At 43.6% G+C, this 23,269-nt stretch overlaps 1 protein-coding gene across 9 annotated transcripts in view; it reads left to right on the forward strand.

Annotated features, from left to right (window-relative positions):
• The window catches only part of TLE4 (TLE family member 4, transcriptional corepressor), a 141,722-nt gene that overhangs the window by 113,316 nt on the left and 5,137 nt on the right, over positions 1–23,269 (forward strand). For all 9 annotated transcript variants that reach the window (XM_028090373.2, XM_028090374.2, XM_028090377.2 and 6 more), the window contains 8 exons: positions 6,389–6,508; positions 7,500–7,553; positions 8,501–8,653; positions 9,856–9,988; positions 10,273–10,466; positions 10,948–11,024; positions 19,752–20,001; positions 21,008–21,255. In XM_028090373.2, the coding sequence (XP_027946174.1) occupies positions 6,389–6,508; positions 7,500–7,553; positions 8,501–8,653; positions 9,856–9,988; positions 10,273–10,466; positions 10,948–11,024; positions 19,752–20,001; positions 21,008–21,255 (1,229 nt within the window). The remainder of the gene's footprint in view (positions 1–6,388; positions 6,509–7,499; positions 7,554–8,500; positions 8,654–9,855; positions 9,989–10,272; positions 10,467–10,947; positions 11,025–19,751; positions 20,002–21,007; positions 21,256–23,269) is intronic.

Here is a 23,269-nt window from a genome sequence, read left to right on the forward strand (position 1 = left end):
ATTTTTGAAGGTGAATTTTGATTTATGTTAATTTGGAAAAAGCAAGTTCTGTGAGGGTTATATACAGATTGTGTTTTTAATGACTTCCTTAATCAAGCAGGTTATTTTTAAAAAAAAGTCTTACTGAGGGGCACCTGGGTGGCTCAGATGGTTAAGCGTCTGCCTTTAGCTCAGGTCATGATCCCAGGGTCCTGGGATCGAGCCCCGCATCGGTCTCGCTGCTCAGCGGGAAGCCTGCTTCTCCCCTTCCCTCTGCCGCTCCCCCTGCTCATATTCTCTCTCTCTCTCTGTATCTCTGGTGTCTCGAATGAATAAATTAAAAAAAAAAGTCTTACTGAAATGAGCAGTAAACGGACACCAGTGACTGGCTTAGAGCGCTACCATATTCAGGTTTTTCACCATGAGCATGCTATAAATTTTAAGCTAATTTACATAAATTTGCATGTTATGAGTCAGTATGTAAGATGTGTATATTTTAACCAAATAATTTTTATTTTTTAATTTTTCCCAACTGCGGATTATTTTCTCCATCTCTGCTGGTTGTTTTTTTAATAGGTGGGATAGTAAATACTAAAATGTTTTATTAGTTATAAAGAACTGTATGAATAGAAATACAAACATTTTGTATACTACTGTACAATAAAACCTCAGTCAGAAATGCACTGGGGTATGGTACTATGTTTGGTATATATAGGTTTATTGAGGGTATTACTTTTACTTCAGAACTTGTTGAAAGTTTTTCATAACTCTGAAATGCTTTGAGGACTAGTGAACATAGTGACCCAGGGTGGCTCATGATTGTAGGGCTCCTCCTAATGAAGGCCCTTCTGCTTAGGAGGGGGAGTGGGCCGAGTCTCTGCTGATCTCAGGTAATATGTTGGCCTTCCTGAATTCAAGAGAGTCAACAATATTCCTTTCTGTTTTAGTCATCTGTTTTGTTGTTGTTGTTGTTACAGAGGAAATGATGCTTGAGGACTTCAGTTATGGCATCAGTGAAGGGTCAACAGGCCTCTTGAGCCTGCCTTCTCTGTCCTGCCCTCCCCCCTGCTGCCGTTAACCAACTCCTTCTGAATTGTCCCTGACCCAAACTAATTCCTGTACTGAATGAACTACAGTTCGATTAGCAGTAAAGTTTATCTTCTAAACTGGGCTGGTTTTGAGTAAAGTAGGCCTTGGACAACAATTGTAAGGGGAGGGCAAAACCCTAGCCAGATTTTTGTGGTTATCTCTTGCCCTGTTATTATCCCCTTTATCTGTTTGAAAATGGATTTACCCTTTGGTACCAAGTAGATGGGGTGTTGGAAGGCTGTAGCTGATGAACAGACAAACCATAACAAGTGAGTTTTAGAGTTTTTGATCATGGTCGTCCAACCATTCCTTCTGGTTGGAATCTTGTTAAGTGAATAGGGACATACGAACTTACACGGATGGCAAGCAGAATTAGCTTGATGTGCATTTGAAATCAAATTAGAAAGTTCGATATGGAGGTGGTATTTATAGTCCTGCCTGCAGTATTGAACCAAAACCTTATTGTGTTTAAAGGAGATGTGTTTTGGTTAATAGCAGCCTATTGAAACCCCATCATTATGGACCATCTGTATATCTGTGCTGAGGGGTAGTGCTACACAGAAGCCGAGAATAGTCCTTATGTGAGGCTTAAAATAGAAGAGCCACCCTAGCTCTGTAGTAAATAGCGTGCAGTGCAGCCCCAGTGCCGAGTTGCTGTTGCAGAGGGGCTCGGTTATCTGTCTGGGACTGTGCCTTGTATTACTTTATGGAGATTCTTTCACCTAGTCCTCAAAGCAGCCCAGGGAGGGAGTGGGCGGGGTGTTCTTGTCCCAGACTACAGAGATTGAGACTGAGCAATATCCCCAAGGCTACACAGCTATTAAGTGGAAAACTCTAGACTCAAATCCAGACAGGCAGTCTGACTCCAGCCAGATGCTATTGCCTGCTAGTAAAATCTGTGCTACCTGTTATTAAAACTAGCTAATTGTAACAACACTACCTCTTGTTTTTTTTGGGGGGGGGGTGTACTTTATAGAACTCTTTGTCATACATGGTCATCTTTGATCTTGAGGTGGCAGAAGAGTAAAGGTGAAAGGGTGGGGCCATCCACTTCAATTGCGGGAGGTCTCCGTTTTTAGTCTGACTTGGTCAATAACCTTAGTAAAGTCTTGGTTGGGTTTCAAACCAGGATCTAGAATTTTCTCATTTTGAGATGAAATATGATTTGTAACGTTAAGAGTAACTGTTTTAAGGCTTATCTTTTGCTTTCAAAGCAATTGGGATTTCCATATAATAAGGCTTAACAAATTTTTAGTATTTTTCCCCTAGTTTGTCCTTGCTTGCCCCCCTTCTTTTCTTCCATTAAACATCTACTTTGTTGTTTTTACTATCCCAATAATGTGTTTCATTTTTAAAAATACAGAGCTTTCTAGTAAACATTCACATTTAAGGTCTTTTGCCTTGTCTTGATTGGCCACTGCTTTTTTTGTTATGTTAATCACAATATATTACATCATTAGTTTTTGATGTAGTGTTCCATGATTCATTGTTTGCGTATACCACCCAGTGCTCCATTCAATACGTGCCCTCTTTAATACCCATCACCAGGCTAACCCATCCCCACCCCCTCCCCTCTAGAACCCTCAGTTTGTTTCTGAGAGTCCATAGTCTTTCATGGTTCATCTCCCCCTCCGATTTCCCCCCCTTCATTTTTCTGATTGTTATGGCCCTCCATTCTTAACAAATTCGCCGATATAGTCACATGATCAAGCTGTAATGAGAAAATGTTACTAGGTTTGTAGATTTATTCAGAGTCATGATGCAGCTCCAGTTAAGTTTCCTGTGTAGTAAGCTAGGGAAATATCTAACCTAGGTAAGCTTTTAAAATAATGATAGAGAAATAAAAATATTTTCTAGTAGAACCGGACTTTGTCTTTAAAAGTATTTACTTAATTCCTCCTGTTCACGTGCTCAGTAAAAATCCAAGTGGCCTTCCAGTGGCTCAATGGTGGACTTGTAAGATTCATGATGAGAGTCTGTGCCAAGTCCAATTTGATTCCAGAGCAATTATGTTATTAGAACATTGCTGATTGCCCCGGTGCCCATTGTGTAGCTTAACCTTTAAATGCTAGTGATAATTAACTACTTTATCATTCTACCAGGAAACTCCAACATGTGACCCTGTTCTGCAGTAAAATTTCACAAGTAAAATACTGCCCACAGAGCCAGAAACAGCCAGTTAAGAAAAGTGAAGCTAGCTTGTTTGTACATGTGTGTCAATAAATAAGCATAAAGATCTAAATAAATAAGTGTTACCATTTAGTGTTAATTTTTAAGAAAGTATTTTATAATGGTTTAAAAATCAGTTTTCCCTTTTGGACAAAGTGGAGATAACTTTGAGTAGTATCTCAGAATCAAAAGGCTCAGATTGTTGTTAATCACAAACACACAATTTTTTCTTCCTTTTGTAAAATAGCAAATGAGTAGGACGAAGGCATGTGGAAGTAGGTAGAAGAGTAGAGGGGAAGAGACACGACTGTCCTGCCGCTAATTCCCAAGGGCGGCGCTTCCCAAGGGCGGTGCTACTCGGGTCTTACTGTAATGAATGGTTTCTTGTGTAAACTGTTCAGCCTAGTGGTCTTCTGAAAGGGAATGTATCGTATGAATTTTAGGTTAAGATTGAGGAGCGCAAAGGGGATGTTTGCTCATTTATGTTTAAAAACATTTCTGGGCAGTTCTCTGCTGCTCACTGTGCTGGGGGCCCCACCCCAGGTAACCCACAGCCTGTAGTGGGAAGTGGCCTTGTAAACAAATAGCCACATATTGATTGCGAGTGCTCTACTCACGGGGTGAACAAAGTGTTAAGGGAACAAAGAAGAATTGAGTGATTAATTCTGCCTGACAGCGTCTGAGCGAGCTTTAAAAGGGGACATTAGAGCTGGTCCTTAAGAATAAGGATTTCAACAAAAAAAATACTGAGGGGAAATGGGCATTCTCATAAGCCAGGGAAAAAAGGCTACAGATAACAATGAAAATGCACAGAGCGCTGGACCACAACAAGCTCATGGTGCTGAGCTCTAAGGTTAGGGCGTAGAGGGAAGGGCTTTGGAAACGGCCATGTGCAGAAATATTTGGACTTTCTCCCCTAAGGACAGTGGGGAAACTGTTGGTGGCTTTTAAGGAAGAGTGAGAAGTGGTAGAATCTCTCTTTGGGAGATATGAACCCTAGAAATGTGGAGAATAGACCGGAGGAGGGGGGAACTAGATAGGGGGTTCTGACGTCAAATATGGTACGTCGTGGCTCACAGATGATATTTGCAAGCATGATTTCGATGGAGTAATGGTCACAAAAAAAACCCCGGTCACGGCATTGGCTTGGGAATGAGGATTGGAACTCAAGAGAGATACATGAAGAAGCTGTCCAATTTTTAAAAAATTGTTTGGCTTCTAATGTTTTACTTTGGTCTTTGGCCTTACTGAATGACGTCTGCCATCTTTTCTGCTATTAATCTTAAGGGTGAATGAGTAGGGTAGTTTCAGGGTTTGGTGCCTCCGACCTAGAGTATTCATTGAAGACTCTGAGAGAGGATGATACAGGAAGGAAGGGTTTAGAGGTACCCACCCCTCTCATTGGGAACCCACTCACTTGTCCTTCCTCCCATCTTCTCCTGACACCAAACTCCTATCCCTCCTTCCTGCCTTTGGAGCTAGTGGTGGAGTTGCCGTCACCGCAGCTGACCACCAGGGGGTGATGTCTTGGTAGTGTGATAACTGACCCAGGCATGGGAAAAAAAAGTTCATTGATTTTCCTCTAACAACAGGCTTCAAAAGTTTAGTCACAAAAGAAAATGTGGCATTAAGGTTCAGTGGAAGTGAAATGGGATATAGAGCCAAAAGTTCTGGACATCACACTGCCTCTCATAGTTAATTTAAAAGCCCTTGTAAATGTTGTGTATCTTCATAAATGTTAAATTATTACCATCAGACTTAAGATAAAGGAAAAAAACATACAAGGGGTTAGTTTTATATGAGAAGAATAAAGTTATCAATGAGGAAGAGCTTTATGGAACAGTTTCCTGAATTGATTTAGATGCAAGGCAAAGAGATATTCTGGTGGTGATACTTTGTTCTTCCTAGAACTTGTTTTCTCATCTCCAAATGTTCTTTCCACTGCCCAGCCTGAGTTAATTTAGCACTCAGAGCCCTGCGCAGGTGCCCTGCTGAGGGGCTTGGCTTTTCTGGCCTTTATGACCCACCCTCCACAGGTCAGCCCTGCTCCCTCTCTCACACCTCACCTAAGTGTTGAGCTGGCTCCTGTTTGTTGTGTCTGGAACTGAGTTACTAGCCAGTTCATAAGGTTGCTTCCAGTTTTCATTGACGCTTTCTTCACTTCCTCATAAATGATTTTAAGCTCTCATACTGTCTCAATGTGCCCAGTAGTAATCCCCCTGGCCTCAATGGCAGACAGACGCATTCTCTGTGCTTGAGTGTTTATTTTCGGCGTGTAGGCCTCCTCCAGTTGGGAGCACTTTGGAAGAGCAGAGATGATGAACATTGCCTGAGCCTGTATGGCTTGCTCCCGACTGTGATCCCAAGAGGGAGGGACTATCATTCCCAGTTACCTGGTCCTAATGGGGGTTCCAGGGTTTCCAGAGATAAAAAGGAGCAGGCTCATGAAAACTGTAGGAGTCAGAAAGGAATAAAGTAAATTTTTGCAGGTGTTTGGTTTTTATTTTTATTTGCCATTCTGAATCTTCCATGCCCTTAAAACAAGGGACTTAGCAAAATCCGTAGATAGGACCTTTGTGTCACGTGATCACCATTTGGGGGTTACTTAAATTCCCAAAGAGTACCTGTCTTCTTTTTTCTTTGAAGAATTACTAGTTTTTCTCAAGATGGACTCTAACATATTCAGTGTCTCTGTACAAGCTTAAGTTACTGCCTTCCCATCAGCCAGCAAACTCGGGGCGGAGGGGGGTGGGGTTTGCCTTTTCCTCCCTTCCATTTTCTCTCCTCTCTGCTTCCTTCCTCACCTCTTTGAAGCTGCTTCACCAGTGTAATAATCTACATCTCTTTGGGACCAGACCCATTCTGTCTTCTGAATTTGCTATTCCTTGCCTCCTTTTTTATTCCTTGGCTCCCTCTCTGCTCCTGTCTCTGTTTCTTCTTTCCTGTTTGTTCCTTTTTTCCCCTCATTCCCTTTTCCTGGTTTTCTGTCTCCACCTCTGTTGCCCTCTTCCTTTCACCTCCTCCTTTCTCTCCTGTCTCCTCCTAACAGTTTTGCAGGTGTGCACTAACGAACAGAAAGGACACGAAGCCTGAAAAACCCACGGTTAAGTGGGTGGTCATTTCTCAACCCTGCTTTCTTTCCTAATTCCAGAGCTCTTCGGTATCCCCGTCAGCCAGTTTCCGAGGTGCCGAGAAACACAGAAACTCCACAGACTACTCCTCCGATAGCAAAAAGCAGAAAACTGAAGAAAAGGAAATTGCAGCTCGTTATGTAGGTTCATCCACCTTTGCTTTGGGGGAAGCCAGTTTACTCTTTTTATCAGCAGCCATTTTACCCTTTGACTATTACCAACCAAAATGAGAACATAGGAGGAAAAAACATCCACTAGGAGAAAAAAATAGTGGTTGCGTTTAGAGCTGTGTCTCAGTTGGCTAGCTGAAGTCCTCTGTGGTGCAGGTCAGTGCGTGTGTGTATGCGAGTCGGAACAGAGTGCTTTATCTGGCAGCTAATAGAAGATGTTGTGGGTGTCCCATAATATCCTTTCTAGAGATGTATTTGCTTCCCTCTGTGTGTTTCAAGGTGGTTGAATTTTCTGTGGTCAACTCAAAATGTTAAGGAAAAATGTAAAATCATAGAAAACCTGTTAAAATGTCTAAAATGAATTTGTGCTGAGGAATAAAGCGAATTTTGTGGAGTATAACTTGCAGAGGCATTCAGATGTGTCCCTAGCATGGGTTGAAGTTCATTTTCCTTCAGGGACTAACCCTTCAGGTCACATAGTGAAGGGAGCAAGCTGGATGGGACCGGGGTGGATGCAGACAGCCCCCACTCCGCTTCCTGTGGTGATGCCCTGCAGGACTACAAGGCCTCAAAAAAAGCGGAAAGTTTGGATTTTTCTGTGACACCTCCCAATTTTAAAATGGTGATTACTTAACCCAGTTTTTTAAACTGAGCGAACAAATCACACCCAACAGTAGGCTGGATTTAGCCTGGACATGCCAGCTTCCACCAGATGCTCTGGAGTAACAAGCAAGCCATAAGCTTCGGTTTTTTACAGGGTAAAGTGGAATCATCATATTACCTACCTTGTAACATCATTATGAGGATTAAAGAACATAGTACATTGTAAAGTGTTTAGCACTATTGGGTGCAGTTTGTTTTTATAAGATAAGAGGAATTAGTCTGAACTTATCCAGGGTAAATCTGGCCTTTGTGCGTTTGTGCTGGGGGAGGAGGTAATGCTTGTCACTTGTCAATGCAGGACAGCGATGGCGAGAAGAGTGACGACAACTTGGTGGTTGACGTTTCTAATGAGGTATGTTTTCTGGCTCATTCAGCTTCCTGCTCTTACCCACTGTAACAATGACTAGTGTCCAGACAGTTAGTATTCAAAATGTGTGCTTTGTTTCCAAAAGGACCCACTTTTTGTTTACCTGAGAAATTTATGTATTACTGATTTTATGTATTAGTGATCCTTTTTTTTTATTGCTATTCTTTTCTATAAAAGTACAAGTATGTTTTTGCTATCACCATAAATGCACACCAGACATATGTGGTCAGCCTGCAGATCTCACTGACAAGTGACCTGTAGATATGTAGGGTTTTGATTTTTGTTTTGAGTAAGTAACAGCTGACCCTTGAATAATGCAGATGGGGGAGCAGTGTTTCAGGGGCACCAACCTCCCATGAAGTTGAGTATACGCATGTAACTCCCCCCCCAACACACACCTTTTTTTAAAAATTTAAGTGTAGTTGTTGACACACAATGTTACATTAGTTTCAGGTGTACAAAAGAGTGATTCAGCAAGTCTGCACGTTATGCTGCCCCCCCCGTATAACTTTCAGCTCCCTCAAAACTTAACTATTAATAGCTTACAATAACATAAACAGTCGATGAACACATATTTTGTGTGTTAACATACTCTATTCTTATGATAAAGACAGCTAGAGGAATGTTATTAAGACCATAAGGAAGAGAAAATACAGTTTATAGTACTATAGTGCATTTACTGAAAAAAATCTGCATATAAGTATACCTGCGCAGATCCAGCTCATGTCGTTCAAGGGTCAACTGTGCTATAAATACTGTATTTTCTTTGACTTCAGTACCAAATATTTTCTTCAGCAATAGTGGTACGTCTTTTATTATCGATTACAGAACATTTTGCTCCATGCTTTCCGCTAGAAACATCCACACTCAGGTACTCTAGCTAGCATCGTGAATGTGCTGTCTGCATTAATGCCCTTGATGTTCCTTCGTAGGATCCATCTTCCCCTCGAGGGAGCCCAGCACACTCCCCGAGAGAGAATGGCCTGGACAAGACACGCCTGCTCAAGAAAGATGCCCCCATCAGTCCAGCCTCTATTGCATCCTCCAGCAGCACTCCTTCCTCCAAATCCAAAGAACTTAGCCTTGTAAGCTGTTCATCATCTTTCTTATTAGCCTTGCCTGTTTCAAGATGATTGGCTTTGATTATTTTTAAATTTGGTATTTTTCACATTTTTCTATAGGACTCTTATTTCCAAATATATGTATACATTCAGTATTCAAGTTTAATTGACAAAAGTACTTTGGGAACACAATGGGTTTACTGACTTCCCGGTGATAGATGTTTGTTTTATGAGTCTTTTTGCAAGGATAGGGGAGGGATATGGGGAAATTGATTGAAACGTGTCTCAGCAAAGATGAAGAAATACACATTGGGCTTACAGAGATGGTTTTGTCACCTATGGTTTATGGTAAATTTAGTTTTCGGCTGGGATGTGATTTTGTTGCTAGCTTTGTTTGAATTACCAAGCTATATATGACTGCAATAATTTTCCCTTCCTATCTAAGAAATAATCTGTCATTTACAAAAGTCTACCTTGACTCACACCACAAATCACAAATGCAAAAATGAAACTGCTTATGAGTCAGGATAATCTCCCCATACCCCCTTCTTCTCTGGCTCTGTAGTTAATTGCATTTTTGTGTATATGTCTTCCTTTTTCCTCACCAGTTATTTCCTTGTAACGTAACATTTAAAAAAAAAAAAAGACTCAGTTTTCAAATAACCTTCTGAATTCACAGCTGAAGGAAAGAAAGTTCCTCAGTTGGTCTGCATATTAGGAGGATGTGTCTGGCACGGGGCTACATTAAGTTTTTTTCTGTTGTTCTCTCTTGGCCTTCTGGCCTTCTTGTATTGGCAACTCCTCTGTGCTGATCAGGGCATGGATCTGTTCTAAGGGGACCCGTTAACCGGGAAACCTCTTGTGACATGAACAGTCCACCAGGAACCCAGCTCAAGCAGCCTTAAATCAAAGCAACCAGCAAGTGTTTGGTCACAGGATGTCATGATTTGTCAGCCTCTGTCTGACTCAGACCCAGTTTCCTGGAAATCATTTACTCTACCCTAAATTCTGCTTCAGTTCATATCCTCCTGAATGTTGGTTTTGTGGTCTCGGGGAACTCTTTCTGTTTGTTGGTTTGTCCTTTTTAATTAGGAAAATAAAGGCCCAACCTGAAGAACTTTTTCCATTTCTTTCTCTTTTCCTTTTGACTTGCCTTTTTAAACGTTTAACATCATCATTAAAACTGTGTTCTGATTGCCACTCTATTCTCTTCCATCTCTTGTTAGAATGAAAAATCTACTACTCCTGTTTCAAAGTCCAATACCCCTACTCCACGAACCGATGCACCTACTCCAGGCAGTAACTCCACTCCTGGATTGAGGCCTGTGCCTGGAAAACCACCAGGAGTCGACCCCTTGGGTTAGTAAGAAGGGTTTTCTGTGTATTTATGCTTCATGGTTTTGAAGACATTAAAGCAATTTAAACAGTGCATTACCGTAAGAGTAGTAATAACCAGCCATGAAAAGCTGTTAGAGTTACTTATTTAACCTGAACCAAGTGCCTTGATGATTTTTGAGAATATTACATTATGTGAATTTGAGCCCCGGACCCTATTTTTCTTTAAGGTGTAAGTTAATGTTAACTTCCTTATTGTTTCCCGTGTTCTTGGTTTTTCTATTCTCTCCTTTCATTTTGGTCTGTAGCCTCAAGCCTCAGGACCCCAATGGCAGTCCCTTGTCCATATCCAACCCCGTTCGGGATCGTGCCCCACGCCGGTATGAACGGGGAGCTGACCAGTCCTGGCGCTGCCTATGCCGGACTACACAACATCTCTCCGCAGATGAGCGCGGCCGCTGCCGCTGCCGCCGCAGCCGCCGCCTACGGGAGATCGCCGGTGGTACGTTTGTGGGCCTTCGAGAAACCAGCCCATCCCGTGGCTCACAGGATCGCCAGACGTATTTTTGAATGTAGTATATGTAATTTGAGGTATTTGTAGAGGGACCTGTCCTATCCGTAAATTAAACTACACACAGTTGTACAGTGAGATCCATTTACTTTTCTAAGGAGAGGAAATGTCCTTGTTATTTTAGGTTTACTTTTAATTTTAAACCTACAAGAGCAGAGTGAACGATCATGAATGTAGTGAACCCTGTGTTTCCATTATAAGCTTCAAAAATTATACAAATAATTTTTTTCGTGTATATTACCCCGAAAATCATAAACATCCTGTCTTTTCATCAGTAGATACATCTGTCTGTATATCTCTAAAATCGTATTTAAAGTCTGTGTTCTCCCAAGACCTAGAGAGGCATTGAATAGGCTGAGATGAGTTAATGTAACTTCCTATGTTTTTGTTGTTTTGCTTGGGAAAATTGTAGGTTGGATTTGATCCACACCATCACATGCGCGTGCCAGCCATACCTCCAAACCTGACAGGCATTCCGGGAGGAAAACCGTGAGTACCCCTGAGCCTCATGCTCACCGCCATGTGCCAGACCCTGGGCCGTTGCCGGCCCTTTCCGCTGAGCACTGCTAGGCGGCGGCGGGGGGTGGGGGGGTGGGGGAGGAACTCCTGGAGCTCAACTTTTTTTTTTTTTTCCTCCGTTGCAAAGAATTTCCATTTTCTCTTCGCACAAGGAAAGAAGTAATGAGGTGGAGTTTTGTATTTTCAATTTAAAATCTTGAGCTTCTAATGTGGAAATGCAAATTACTGAGGCATCTCCAGCAGTCAGGTCTTCTCTACGTCTGTTACTGAATTCTTTTGTTGCCTTGAAAAAAACCGTCTTATGTTCAAACCTGGATGCTCAGAATTTGAGCGTGTTGGGAAAAGACGTGCCAAACTTCAAAGGCTGTGAAAAGAAAGAAGTGTGGTCTTATGCTCAATTGTGTTTGTGGAAAAGGTGGCTTTGCTCATTTGGCTTCTTGTCCAGTGAGCTGGATATTTGGAGCGTCTGCATTCACAGTCCCCTTGAGTTATGAAGGCAAGATGCACACACCAGTTTTTCCAGCCACTTCTTGTACATTCTAATCTCTCACCATATCTCATTCCACATCCTTCATTTCAGTCCAGTGCACCTTTTTATTACTACTTATGCATGGTTCTCTCTGCTCTCTGGCTTCATCTTCCCAGATAAAAAGCCTTGACTACAAAATAACCCACTCTTCCCTTAAAATCCCAGCTTCCTCTCTCCTCCCTTTAGGAAGCATCCCGCAGACCCTCTCTGCCTTATTAGTCACATGTGTATATTTATGCTCTTGGCTCTTTCTGCTGGCATTCTGTCTGTCACCACACATGCTGTACCCACGCTGCTTCTCCAGGCTGGTGCTTCCTCCCCGCCCTCTGCTCCCCACGCTTGACCCTCAGTAGCCTCGAAGTCCCTTCCCCCAGATGCTGCCTCAGGGCATTTGCTCTTACTGGCCCTTCCTGCAGTACTTTTTCTGTGGCTTACTGTCTCACTTCAAAAGTGTTTGCTAAAATGTCACTTGTGCGAGCATTCTTCCCTGCCAGCCCTATCTAAAAGAGCATCCTTCTCTCCCTTCCTCTCCCCATTGTTGTTCTTTTCTACTGCCTGCCTTTTTTGTACTTGGCTGTAGCCGTGATCGGCCTCTCCCTGCTTGAATGTAAGTTCCACGAGAGCAGAACAGAACTCTTCGCTGTTCAGTTATAGAAGTAGCTCCGCTGTCTGGAGTGGTACCTGGTTCATAGTTGGTGCTCACAGTACATACTTTTTAAATCAGTGAGAGGGAGAGAGAGCGCATGCGCGTGCGAGAGAGCATGCAGGTGAGCCAGCCAGTCTCTTTCTTCTCTGATCTTCCACTGCTTATTTATTCACTGCTATACACTCAGGCGCTTAGTTGTCACCGTGTTATTTCCTATGTGTAACTTCTTGGGTAACCTACTTCTGTACAGATCTATGCTAAACTTCCCTGTTGCATCAAACACAATGCTGGCTCCATAGCCAAGTTGCTCCGTAAATATTTGACTGATTAATAAGGGAGGCAAGGCAAATTAGACGTTAAGTTCCCTGAGAATTGAAGGTATAAATATCCGTTACCATAAAATTCTGTGTACTTGTGTGTGTTCTGCAAATAGTTGTTGACTAACTTACAAGTCTTGTTGACCAAGAACCTCTGATGTATTTGAAGGTGAAAGTTTGGTCTCTTTCAGTCAGTGACTAAATAACAAGGTCATAGGATTAATCAAATAACTCAAATACCTATGAATTCCATATGAACCTGTGGGGATAGAGAGCTTTCCTTAGGGAAAAGGTATTATCCCATGTTCGGGTACTGCCTAGTTACCGCTTGGTTAACTAGCTGTTGCACCAGAGCTCTGGTATAACCACTAGAGCAGTGGAGCTGGTGCCTCTCATCTCAGCTACTGCCCAGGGGCCACAAGGGGTGAAGAGAGGTGAAGGAGTGTTAGGTGCCTATAAAGAAGAATGACGGTCTTGGTTTAGCTTTGGGCCAGCTGAACCACTGTCGAGTTAGAGCTGGTCTGATTCAGGAGGCACTTCTGAGCCTTGAGCTGGACTCCCGTCCTTCCCCTAGTCTTGATTCTTAGCATTATAAAATTGTTGAGATCCTTTTGGGAAGATTGATGGGTTTGAGGATGGTTGCAAATTTTCGTTCTGGGAGTGATAGAGCCACATCTCGTGCAGTTGGCAGATGACATTAGGAATCCCAGAGAGAGCACAGTGTGGTCGACAGTGAGTTCCGGAGTGTGACAGATCAAAATTTGAGTTTTTACTCTGCCAGTTGACAACTAGAAGACAGTTTCTTAACTTTGTGAGCTTCAGTTGGCTCATCTGTAAACCAGGGATAGCACCTCCCTGACAAGAGGGCCGTAAGGGTGAGATAAGTTGTTACATGTTTAGTACCGTGTTTGGTGTTTGGGGCTCTTTAGGTAATCGCAGCGTCATTTCCGGCTTAGCTTTGCCCCAGGGCATTCATTATCAGGTTTCAGCTGCTTATGCAAGTGAACTGAACTGCATTTCTGTAGTGGGCAGAAAGGACCCAAGAAAATTTGATTGAGTAAATTAGACTCCAACGTTCCTGTCATTGGTGTGTCTTATACAAGAGGGCGTCAAAACATGTAAATTCACATTCATTTATGCATATGGGGTAATATATTTTTATTATAGGTTTTTCAGAAATGATTATAACAGTTAGGTGGCTCTTCAGATCTTAAGATACAGAACTGTGAAATGTCATCTTGTGCGTGTTTCGACAGAAACAACTATTTTCTTTTGTGCTAGAACATAAAACATAATAAATCACCTAAAGGCTTCCCCTACCACACACAACAAAGTAAACTGCCTTTCTCCAGAAAGACTTAAAACAGCTGTGTATCTCTGTCCTAATTATTTTTACAGAATGACTTGCTAGATGTTATCAAAAGTTATAATTAAATGCATGTCAACCAACTAATGAATAAAGTAGCATTTATTTAATAATTCACATTGGGGCTTCTTGTCTCTTCGAGTGAATTAGCAAGAGTTCCACTCAATTTGTAATTGGAATGACAACATAGTTTAATTTCAACATAAGCCCAAAATGGACTTTTTCTCTCACCTGTTACTTTAATGAGACATCTATAAATAGTGTAAAACTATTCAATGAAAGCCATAGTACTAATTATATTATGGGACATGGCATATGGATGCAGCCGTGACAGAAGAGCTCAGGTTTGTTGGTTTGGGGCTGCTCACAATTCAGAAATTTTTTCCTGTTGTTCTGTTTGGTTTTATAAGGTAGGATTTTTCAAAATAGGAACAATGCTTAACACACAGCAAGCCCTTAACAGTTATTTTTGCTTGGCTGACCTACTAGTGGGTTCATATGCTACTTAGAACCTGATTTTCTAGCATACTTTATAAAGTACAATGGCCAGATATTTTATTGTGAATTCAGGTTCTAGTCCCATCTCGTGAGACACTGAAAACTTTGGAGAAAGTGTTGCAAAGTATGAGAAAGATGAGTGCAGTATTATAGAACTGGGCCTTTTAGAGCGGGTAAATGAGGTCAGGGTGGGAAGGCCAAGGACCTTCTTTAAATATGCTGAGTTTTCATCGAAAGATGATGATTCAGATAAAATAGCATCTTCAATGCCCATGTTTTAAATAGAGCGATTTGCAGATGCCTTGATTGTTTGAAGTATAGTTCTGTTACAGAGTCCTAGCTGTTTCTGTTCTACCATCTTCCTTAGAGAGCCATTCTTAGATGTTAGTGCTTTCACCTCCTGCACGCACACGTGCTTGTGTGTGTGTGTGTGTGTGTGTGTGTGTGTTTTGGAAGAGCGCACCCTCTCCCTCCAGCCCTACATTTGTAGCTATTTGCTGGACATCTCAGATATCTTGAGTGTGTATTACTTGCGCTTCAAAGTCATCATATCATGATGCTTCTTCCCCAGACTAGGTCTTCTCCCACATTGCCCATCAGGACTATTGGTATTTTTGTCCTTGTTTCCTAAGCTCAGAAACTCAATAATTATTGGCTCCTTCCTCACATCTCATACGTTAAGTCCTGCAGAATTTTTAGTGTCTTCCTTGACCTAGCCTGGTTCAGGTCCCCCATTACCTTGCATCTCAGTTATTGGAATTGTCTCTTTCTCCTCCTACCCATTGTATTCTTTGTGATCAAATGTATTCTGTCACTTGCCCCAATAGTGTCCTACCTGTTTTCCCTCCAAAAAACCCTGTAGTGAATTCTGTTTGTGGAGTTCTCAGGCTGGCCTTGTAGGCCCTCCCTTTCTACAGCCCTCCATTTTCTAGCAGATAGATAGCAATCTGTGTGTTGGGGGGGGTAGCATAAATGTATATATTCCTGATACATTTGATCAGACTGTGCTCAGGCCAGCTCCTCTAACCACTTAACCACAGGGTCGTTACTGAATAAATGAATCCTTGGATCAAAACCAGTCTAGAAATTCCCATCATTGTACCCCATCCTTTTAGAGCTCTTGCTCTCTGCTGTTTCTGCCTCCCTCCCCAGAATTGTTTTTCCATCTTGCTCCCTCTTCGGTGAGATTCCCTCCATTCTGTAAAACCCATCTCTAGGACCATGTCACTATTGAAACATAAGCTTTGTCCTTTCTTTTTGAACCACCATAGAACTTTCTACTTCTCATCTTCCACCTGGTATTGTGACCACTTCTGTGCTTTTCTCATTACACTTCCTAGATTAGAAGCCGCTCGGGGGCAAGGCCAGTGCCTTACCTCATTTTGTGTTCTTAGCATGATGTCTCTATCCAAGTGTGTGGCTAAGAGGCCTTACCGATACATTTAATCTGGTAGAAAAAGAACAGTTCTTCAAGCCTGGGTTTCTGATTTCTAGAAAGGTTGGCTTTCGTTACACATTCCAGTACACCTTGCCAGCTACACATCAAAGTTAGTTGAAATCTGATAAGAATCTTACTATAGAGTTTTATTTTTTCCAGTCCTGAGTATCTTACATGTACTAATAGCAAACAGAGGACCACGTTATAGCCTTAATGCAAGTAGGCTCTTGACGTTCTTTTAAAGGGAGTTCCAGGAACATAGTAGGTGCTCACAGAGTGGTTGTGGTTGAGTTGAAGAATGTCCATATCAAAAACCTCGAAAGAAATTGTGTGTCTGGTTTCTTAACTATTTAAATTCTCAGTGCTCTTTAAAAACCACTTAGTGATACTAGAGAGGAGAGGAGGGATGGCTTTTCACGTAAATTATCATTAAGAATGTATAACACCATCTAAACTTGGAATAACCTTCCTCTCCCTTCCTTTAAGATTTAGTCCTCATGACCTCTTTAATTGCTAAATCAATTAGCCTTTTCCTCCATTGTCATCCCTCAGAGTCTCAGCCTTTCTCTGCGGGCGCTGCTGCCTTCCCCTCCTTGCCCCTTGGCACTTGGCTCTCTCCCATGGGGACCCCTCCACCTGCAGCCCTCTGAGGGGGCGCCCCTTCATTTGTTTCATATCCTGAAATCCTCAGGGCCAGTGAGGGGGTGATAAAGGCTGTATCATCCCCTCCCCACCGCCACCAGTCTTTTCTAGAACTGAACTCCTCGATCTTTTTGTGAAAACTCTGCCCTTTCAGGCTTGTGTCATTGGATTCTACCCATCCTTACACCTTGTTGGGGGATTTCCCGTTTATTAAAGACTTGACAGTTGGCTTAGGGTCTGCCTCCCCTCAGGGCCTGCCATCATTCCGGGTGACTCTGGTGTTCACAAGGTCAGCACCCAGTAATCTCGTCTTGGGGCTTGGACCACGTCGACTGGAGCTGTCCTTCTTGCCTTCAGTTACCTCCTCACAGGCTCACAAGGAAGGTCTCGTCCCCGCCCTTCAGTGTGTCACTTCCAGAATCCAGATGTCCCATCCAGCGCAGCCTTCTCTCCTTCTCTCCTTCCACCCAGCCAGAGTGAGCTTTTGAATTGCACGTCTGTTCCCAGCTGTCTCACTGTCTCCCAGGCCCAGCCACTGGCTTCTCCCCTCGTTTACTGCACAGACCTCCTGTTCAGTGGTCCTTTTCCTGCTCTGCCACCTAGAACCCATTCTTCACCCCGCGGCTGGAAGGGCACCTGGAGAATTAACTGCGTGCTGTCCTTCCCTGCCCAGAAGACCCGGTGACCTCCCATTCCCCCCGGGGTGGTCTCCGCATTCCTCATCACCGCCCGCCAGGCCCTTTTTCCTGCTGCCCTCTGTCTGCAGGCTGCCCCTCTCCGCTGAGTGCGCACTGCCGTTCTCTCTTGGTTCTGCTCTAGGGACTCTGCTTTGTTCCTCTACCTGGCACATTCCACATTACTCCCTCAATGTGTGCAGGGCCTGCATCCTTTCTCCTTGGTTCCGCTCATACAGTGCCTAGACCTGGGCACCGTGTGTGTGTGTGTGTGTGTGTGTGCCTCGGCATCTCATGGGGATCTGAGGTTACTTATTTTTATGCTTATATATGGAATCTGCTTTCCCTTCTAGATGTTGGCCCTGGAGGATAGGGACTTTGTCTACTTTGTTCGCCCCTGATTACCCAGCACCTAATAGTACCTGGTTCATATTAGGCATTTAATAAATAGTTTCTGACTAAATGGGTACTAAGCATTTGGTCTCACTCTGGCCTTCATATTTGCCATACCCCTCCCCTTCACACCATCTTCATCTTTATATCGAAGCCCCATTGCCTCACTCTGTCAAATCTCACAGTACCAGGCATGTCCACTGTTCATTGCATTGACCGTCTGACATTTTTGTATTTATTTATGTGAATATCTCCCTAGTGAATCCACCCCTCTACCCACCTGCCGCCTACTCCCACAGGCTGTAACTTCAGGAGAACGAGGGATATGGGTTTTTTCTTTCTGTTGTAACCCCAGTTCTGCTGGTATGGTGCTTGGCACACGGGGGTACCCAAGAACTACGTGTTTAATGGTTGAATCTCTTAATAAGTGGTCAGGTGGTTGACAGTTTTTCCCCATCCCTGCACTTGATCGTCTCTCTCGATTGTCCGTGTCTGACTGCTCTTGCTGGAGGAGGTTCCTTAGATGTTAGCGGTCCCCTAGATCCTGCATCTAGTCTGCTCACTGCATAATCTGCTACAGCATTATTGTTTCTGCTCCCTTAGCTTCCACTGTCACTTCTTAGTCGATAAGCATACATTGTCTTTCTTACCTACCCTCTCGCCTGAATCACAGCACTCAGCCTCCTGTTGAGTTGTTGGGATTCCCGACTGCCCTCAAATTGAAGAAAACCAAACCATTTAGCTTCTCACATGCGTACCTTGTGGTCGCATGTCCCCATCACTTCACTAATGTGTCGTGGTCCACCTGAGTCACCTGGGTCCCGAGCCTTAGAGCCCTCCTCCGCACCTCTCTCCCCGGTCACATGTCCAGTGTGTCTCCAAGTCCTGTTGATTGGACCGAGGAAATGTCTTCTGCCTCTTGTCTCCCCAGCTTCCACCTCCTTCCCCCTCAGCCATCCGGCATACTACGTTTCTGCTGTAGGCCGGGTCCATGCCTCTCTCTGTTGTTGACGGAGAAAGAAAAAGCCCTCCACTGCCTGCCACCACATCTTCCCCAGCCACATACTTGCTTCAACCCCTCCTGGGGACAGTCGGGGTGATGAGGGCCCCTCAGTAATGGGCTGAATTTTGATGAATGTGGCTAGCCTGTAGCTTTTTGCATTAAGGAACCATAAACTATTTTGATTCTAAAACTTCCCTGATAGGTCCAAGCTCCAACCTTTTGTGTACCCACAGATGCTTTCCCTTGGTATATCTTTCTTAAACTTCTTCCTATAAACAGAGCACATTCCAAAGCTTCATGCCAACGCAGAATGACATAATTTCCGAAACGGGCTATTGCCCATGATACAAGACAGGCCCAGGTCCCTCCCCCCACCCCTGCATCACATAGCCTCACTGATGTGCCCTTCCTTATTTCAGCACCCTAAGAATAGAGATCTCTTGAGGGAGATGTTCGAACTGAAGTTGTATTTTAGAACCAAATGTCTTCATAAGTGTAGAGCTTTCCCTGGAGATGAACTGGAGTTGGAGCCGATGATAGGCACTCACAGGTGGGCCTTTGGGGTAGTCCCACAGGATGCCTTTACAGGTCCTAATTTCATTGGGAATTACTTGAATTAGTGATTGTCAAGTCTCTGATAGGACTTATTCTGGTGTGTGTGCGGGGGTCACAGCTGTCATTTCACCATGTAGGCCTAGAGACTCTTAACTCTTTAAAGCTTGATCATTTTGACTCATTGATCTCCATTAGTAAATCACTTGACTGGGGTGAATTCATATACAGGCAGAAATCTCATCACAGGCTTCTGAGTCACCCAGAGTAGAAAACAGAGCAAGTTTGCAGAGTGCCCTGAAGGAGTAGGTACTATACTAGACGTTGGATATCTTATGTAATTCTCTGTGAAATAGAGGTAGCATTCTCTCCCTTTTAAAGATGAGAACTGGGGTTCAGAGAGGCACAGTAACTACTTATGTCACACAGTGGTTAGTGAAGAGTCGACCTGACATTTGATTGTAGATCTAGTTCTAGACTCTGAAAATTATGTTCTTTCTACTGTACCAGGTAAATTTGACTTATTTGCAAATCATAAGAGCACTGAAAATGTTTTCTTTTTCATTTCCTTACACTGATCAGTTAACTAACATTTTTTACCTTCCGTCTTCCTATTTTTTCTCCTCCCCACTACCTTAGAGCGTACTCCTTCCACGTTACTGCAGACGGTCAGATGCAGCCTGTCCCTTTCCCCCCCGACGCCCTCATCGGACCCGGAATCCCCCGACACGCGCGCCAGATCAACACCCTGAACCACGGGGAGGTGGTGTGCGCCGTGACCATCAGCAACCCCACTAGACACGTGTACACGGGCGGGAAGGGCTGCGTCAAGGTCTGGGACATCAGCCACCCCGGCAACAAGAGCCCCGTCTCTCAGCTCGACTGTCTGGTGAGTGAACATGGAGGAACAGGGCTTACACCTTCATTCAGAAAATGGGATGGGATAGTGAGAGACTTGGTTGGACAAGCAACATGCGGAATTAATCCCAAGTGGGTAGTTGTCTTCGGTGGTTTGTGGCCCTTCACGTGGAGACTTAGATCGCTGATGAGGAGGCATGTCTTTCAGTTCCTCAGGCAGAGTTATCCCGTTCTTGATGCACGTGCCCCAGTGCAGCTTTCCTGAACCATGCCCAGTGCGTGGGCCCAGGCTCGCTACCTGTTTTCCTGTCTGATAAAGGAGCGTAAGAAAAGTAAAAGCCCAGGAGGGTTTCTGTGAGAGTGCACCTGACTCTCAGTCTGTCACATGGTGAGACCAGGGCAGACCCTAGACTATCCCTTTGGCTGTGTCTTGGGCATTTGTCCTTACGTCACTTACAGAACATTCAGGTGGACGTTCTTCCTTAGACCAGCAGTGGAATTTTTGCTGCTGCACGATATTAGGTCAGTGTAACATGATGTACCCACCTTGCCCAGATCCAGGACCTTTCTTCCCGCCCCATCCCTTAATACTCCTTGACCAAGTTTTGCCTCCAGTTGATGCTGCTTGAGCAGCTGCCACTGCCCAGGACTGTGCGTGCTCCTGTGTGTGTGTGTGTGCGTGTGCGTGTGTGTGTGTGTGTGTGTGTGTGTGTGTGTGTGTGCGCGCGCGCACGCGCGCACGCAAATGAGTCAGGCAGCCGGGTGATGTTGGTGGTGGTGGTGGGAGTTGGGTCTAGATCTTTGCATTTTCATGCTAATTAAGATTAAATATCTCAGCACTAAATTTGTAGATCAAGTTTAAGTACTTCCCTAATTTCATGTAATTTTCTAGCATTAATCCACTTTATCATTGTCATAAGTAAAAATGGCTCATTAAAACCAGGAGGGAACACAATACTTTTATGGATTTCTGCTCTCATGTTAATGCTGTTTTCCTTTCCTCATGAGTGATCTTTTGATGGTTTTTGTCTCTACAGAACAGGGATAACTACATCCGTTCCTGCCGATTGCTCCCTGACGGTCGCACCCTCATCGTGGGAGGGGAGGCCAGTACTCTGTCCATCTGGGACCTGGCGGCTCCGACCCCGCGCATCAAGGCAGAGCTGACGTCCTCGGCCCCCGCGTGCTATGCCCTGGCCATCAGCCCCGACTCCAAGGTCTGCTTCTCGTGCTGCAGTGATGGTAACATCGCCGTCTGGGACCTGCACAACCAGACGCTGGTGAGGTGGGTCAGCAAGATCCCTGCCCAGAGCATGTGGGGGAGCCGATTTACCGCTCTTGTGCCAAAGAGCTGTGTGTGTCTAAAATGGTGAAATAGAATTCTCCTACTAAGAAGTGTTAGGGACAGTCTCCTTTTAAAGATGCTAGAAACAAATTACTAACGTAAAATCTTTCTGCACCTTTGAACTTAGCATATGGGTTGTTTTCTTTCTTTGCTTTTTTTGGACATTATCCTAAGCATCATCAGTTTAGGTTTTTAAAAAAATGAGGTCATTTTTACATAATTAATGTACATCATGTTCTCATGACCTCATGAGCTCGTTAGACGTCCGTAATTTGCCATCTGTGCTTGCTAACTAACCGTCATTGTCGGTAGACACTCACCGAGAAGATTCACAGCACAGGGCACTGTCTTCCATGCCACATGTATCCCACACATGTCTTCCTTCAGCAGATCATCACTGAACCCCTGCCACAGGCCCAGGCCTTGTGCTTCTCTCTGAAATGGTCTAGATGGTCTAGATTATCTGTAATCCCACCATTAAGGATGGGTCAATGCACTGAGATGTCTGTTTAGAAGTGAAATTGTATGGGATCGGTGTTGATAGGTAACGCCCTGAAACAAGTCTCCTGATGTCAGCACCCGAGAGAGCAGGGAGCAGGAGGGATGATCTGCTGAAGGGTGCGAGAAGGTTGTAATCAAATCTAGCCGCAAGTCAAGGGGAGTATGTGAGAAGAGGCCTCTGCTGGCCGTCTGTCAGGTATTTTGCAGGACTGAGCTCTCTGTATGATTCCAAAAACAAAGGGGTCATCATTTGTTTCATCTTGGGTAAGGTCCTTACAAGGAACTGCTTCTAATCTCTTCTCTTCCCAGTGTCTTTTGTACATTCTCCCAGCTCCTGGGGCAGCTGAGGCACACTGAATTTCTTTCCATGTGCCTTACGTGAGGGCATGGCCTGTTCGTTGTCTTGCACAGCCTGCTACATTTGCATTGTTGCGCAGTGGCAAAATTTGCCCTGCTGCTCCCGTGCCCATCCCCAAAGCTTTTGTTAGAAGGGAGAATATAATATGCCTTACAGCCTTTTAAATCCTTTCCTTTGTATTACAGTGATAAAAGAGGTCTTAGATGTATTTTTGATTAGTTCACATACATATAGCTGTGTGTTTTGTTTATTTCAGTTGGAGATTTTTTTTTTCCGTTGGTTATCAGTCGTTTTTTGGTATGAGAGAATACTTCCTAAGTGTTCAAAAATAAAAAGTGCAGGAAGTTCAACATCTCAATTAAACCTGAATCTCTCTAAGTATATGCTTTGTTATTTGAATAATTAGAAAACATAGTAAACCCAAGTGAAATCTATAAATAAGACCTGCAATGAAACTGATCCCTGAGGAGTTCTAAATTTTTTTTTTATTGAAGTATAATTAACATTCAGTGTTATATTAGTTTCGGGTGTGCAAAATGATGATTCAGCAGTTCTGTGCATGACTCAGTGCTCATCACGATAAGTGTACTCTAAATCCCCTTCACCTGTTTCACCCATCCCCCCACCCACCTCCCCTCTGGTAACCATCAGTTTGTTCTCTGTATGAGTCTCTTTGTCTCTTTCTTTTCTTCGTTTATTTGTTTTGTTTCTTAAATTCCTACAGATGAGTGAAATCATATGGCATTTATCTTTCTTTGACTTATTTCGATTAGCATATACTCTGTATCCCTCCATGTTGTTGCAAACAAGGACTCATTCTTTTTTATGGCTGAATGATACTCCATTGTATATGTACACCGCATCTTCTTTACCCATTTCTTGATGGACACTTGGGCTGGTTCCATGTCTTGGCTATTGTACATAATGCTGCCAAAAACACAGGGTAGCGTACATCTTTTCGAATTAGTGTATTCGTTTTCTTTGGGTGAATATCGGTCATGGACTCACTGGATCATACGGTAATTCAACTTTTAATTGTTTGAAGACCTCCACAGTTTTCCACAGTGGCTAACCAACGACCTCGGAATTGAGTTC

The sequence above is a fragment of the Eumetopias jubatus genome, unplaced genomic scaffold, assembly GCF_037043125.1.
Source record: "Eumetopias jubatus isolate StellerSeaLion01/CBP00866 unplaced genomic scaffold, mEumJub1_p1.0 scaffold_15, whole genome shotgun sequence".
NCBI classification, from domain to species: domain Eukaryota; kingdom Metazoa; phylum Chordata; class Mammalia; order Carnivora; family Otariidae; genus Eumetopias; species Eumetopias jubatus.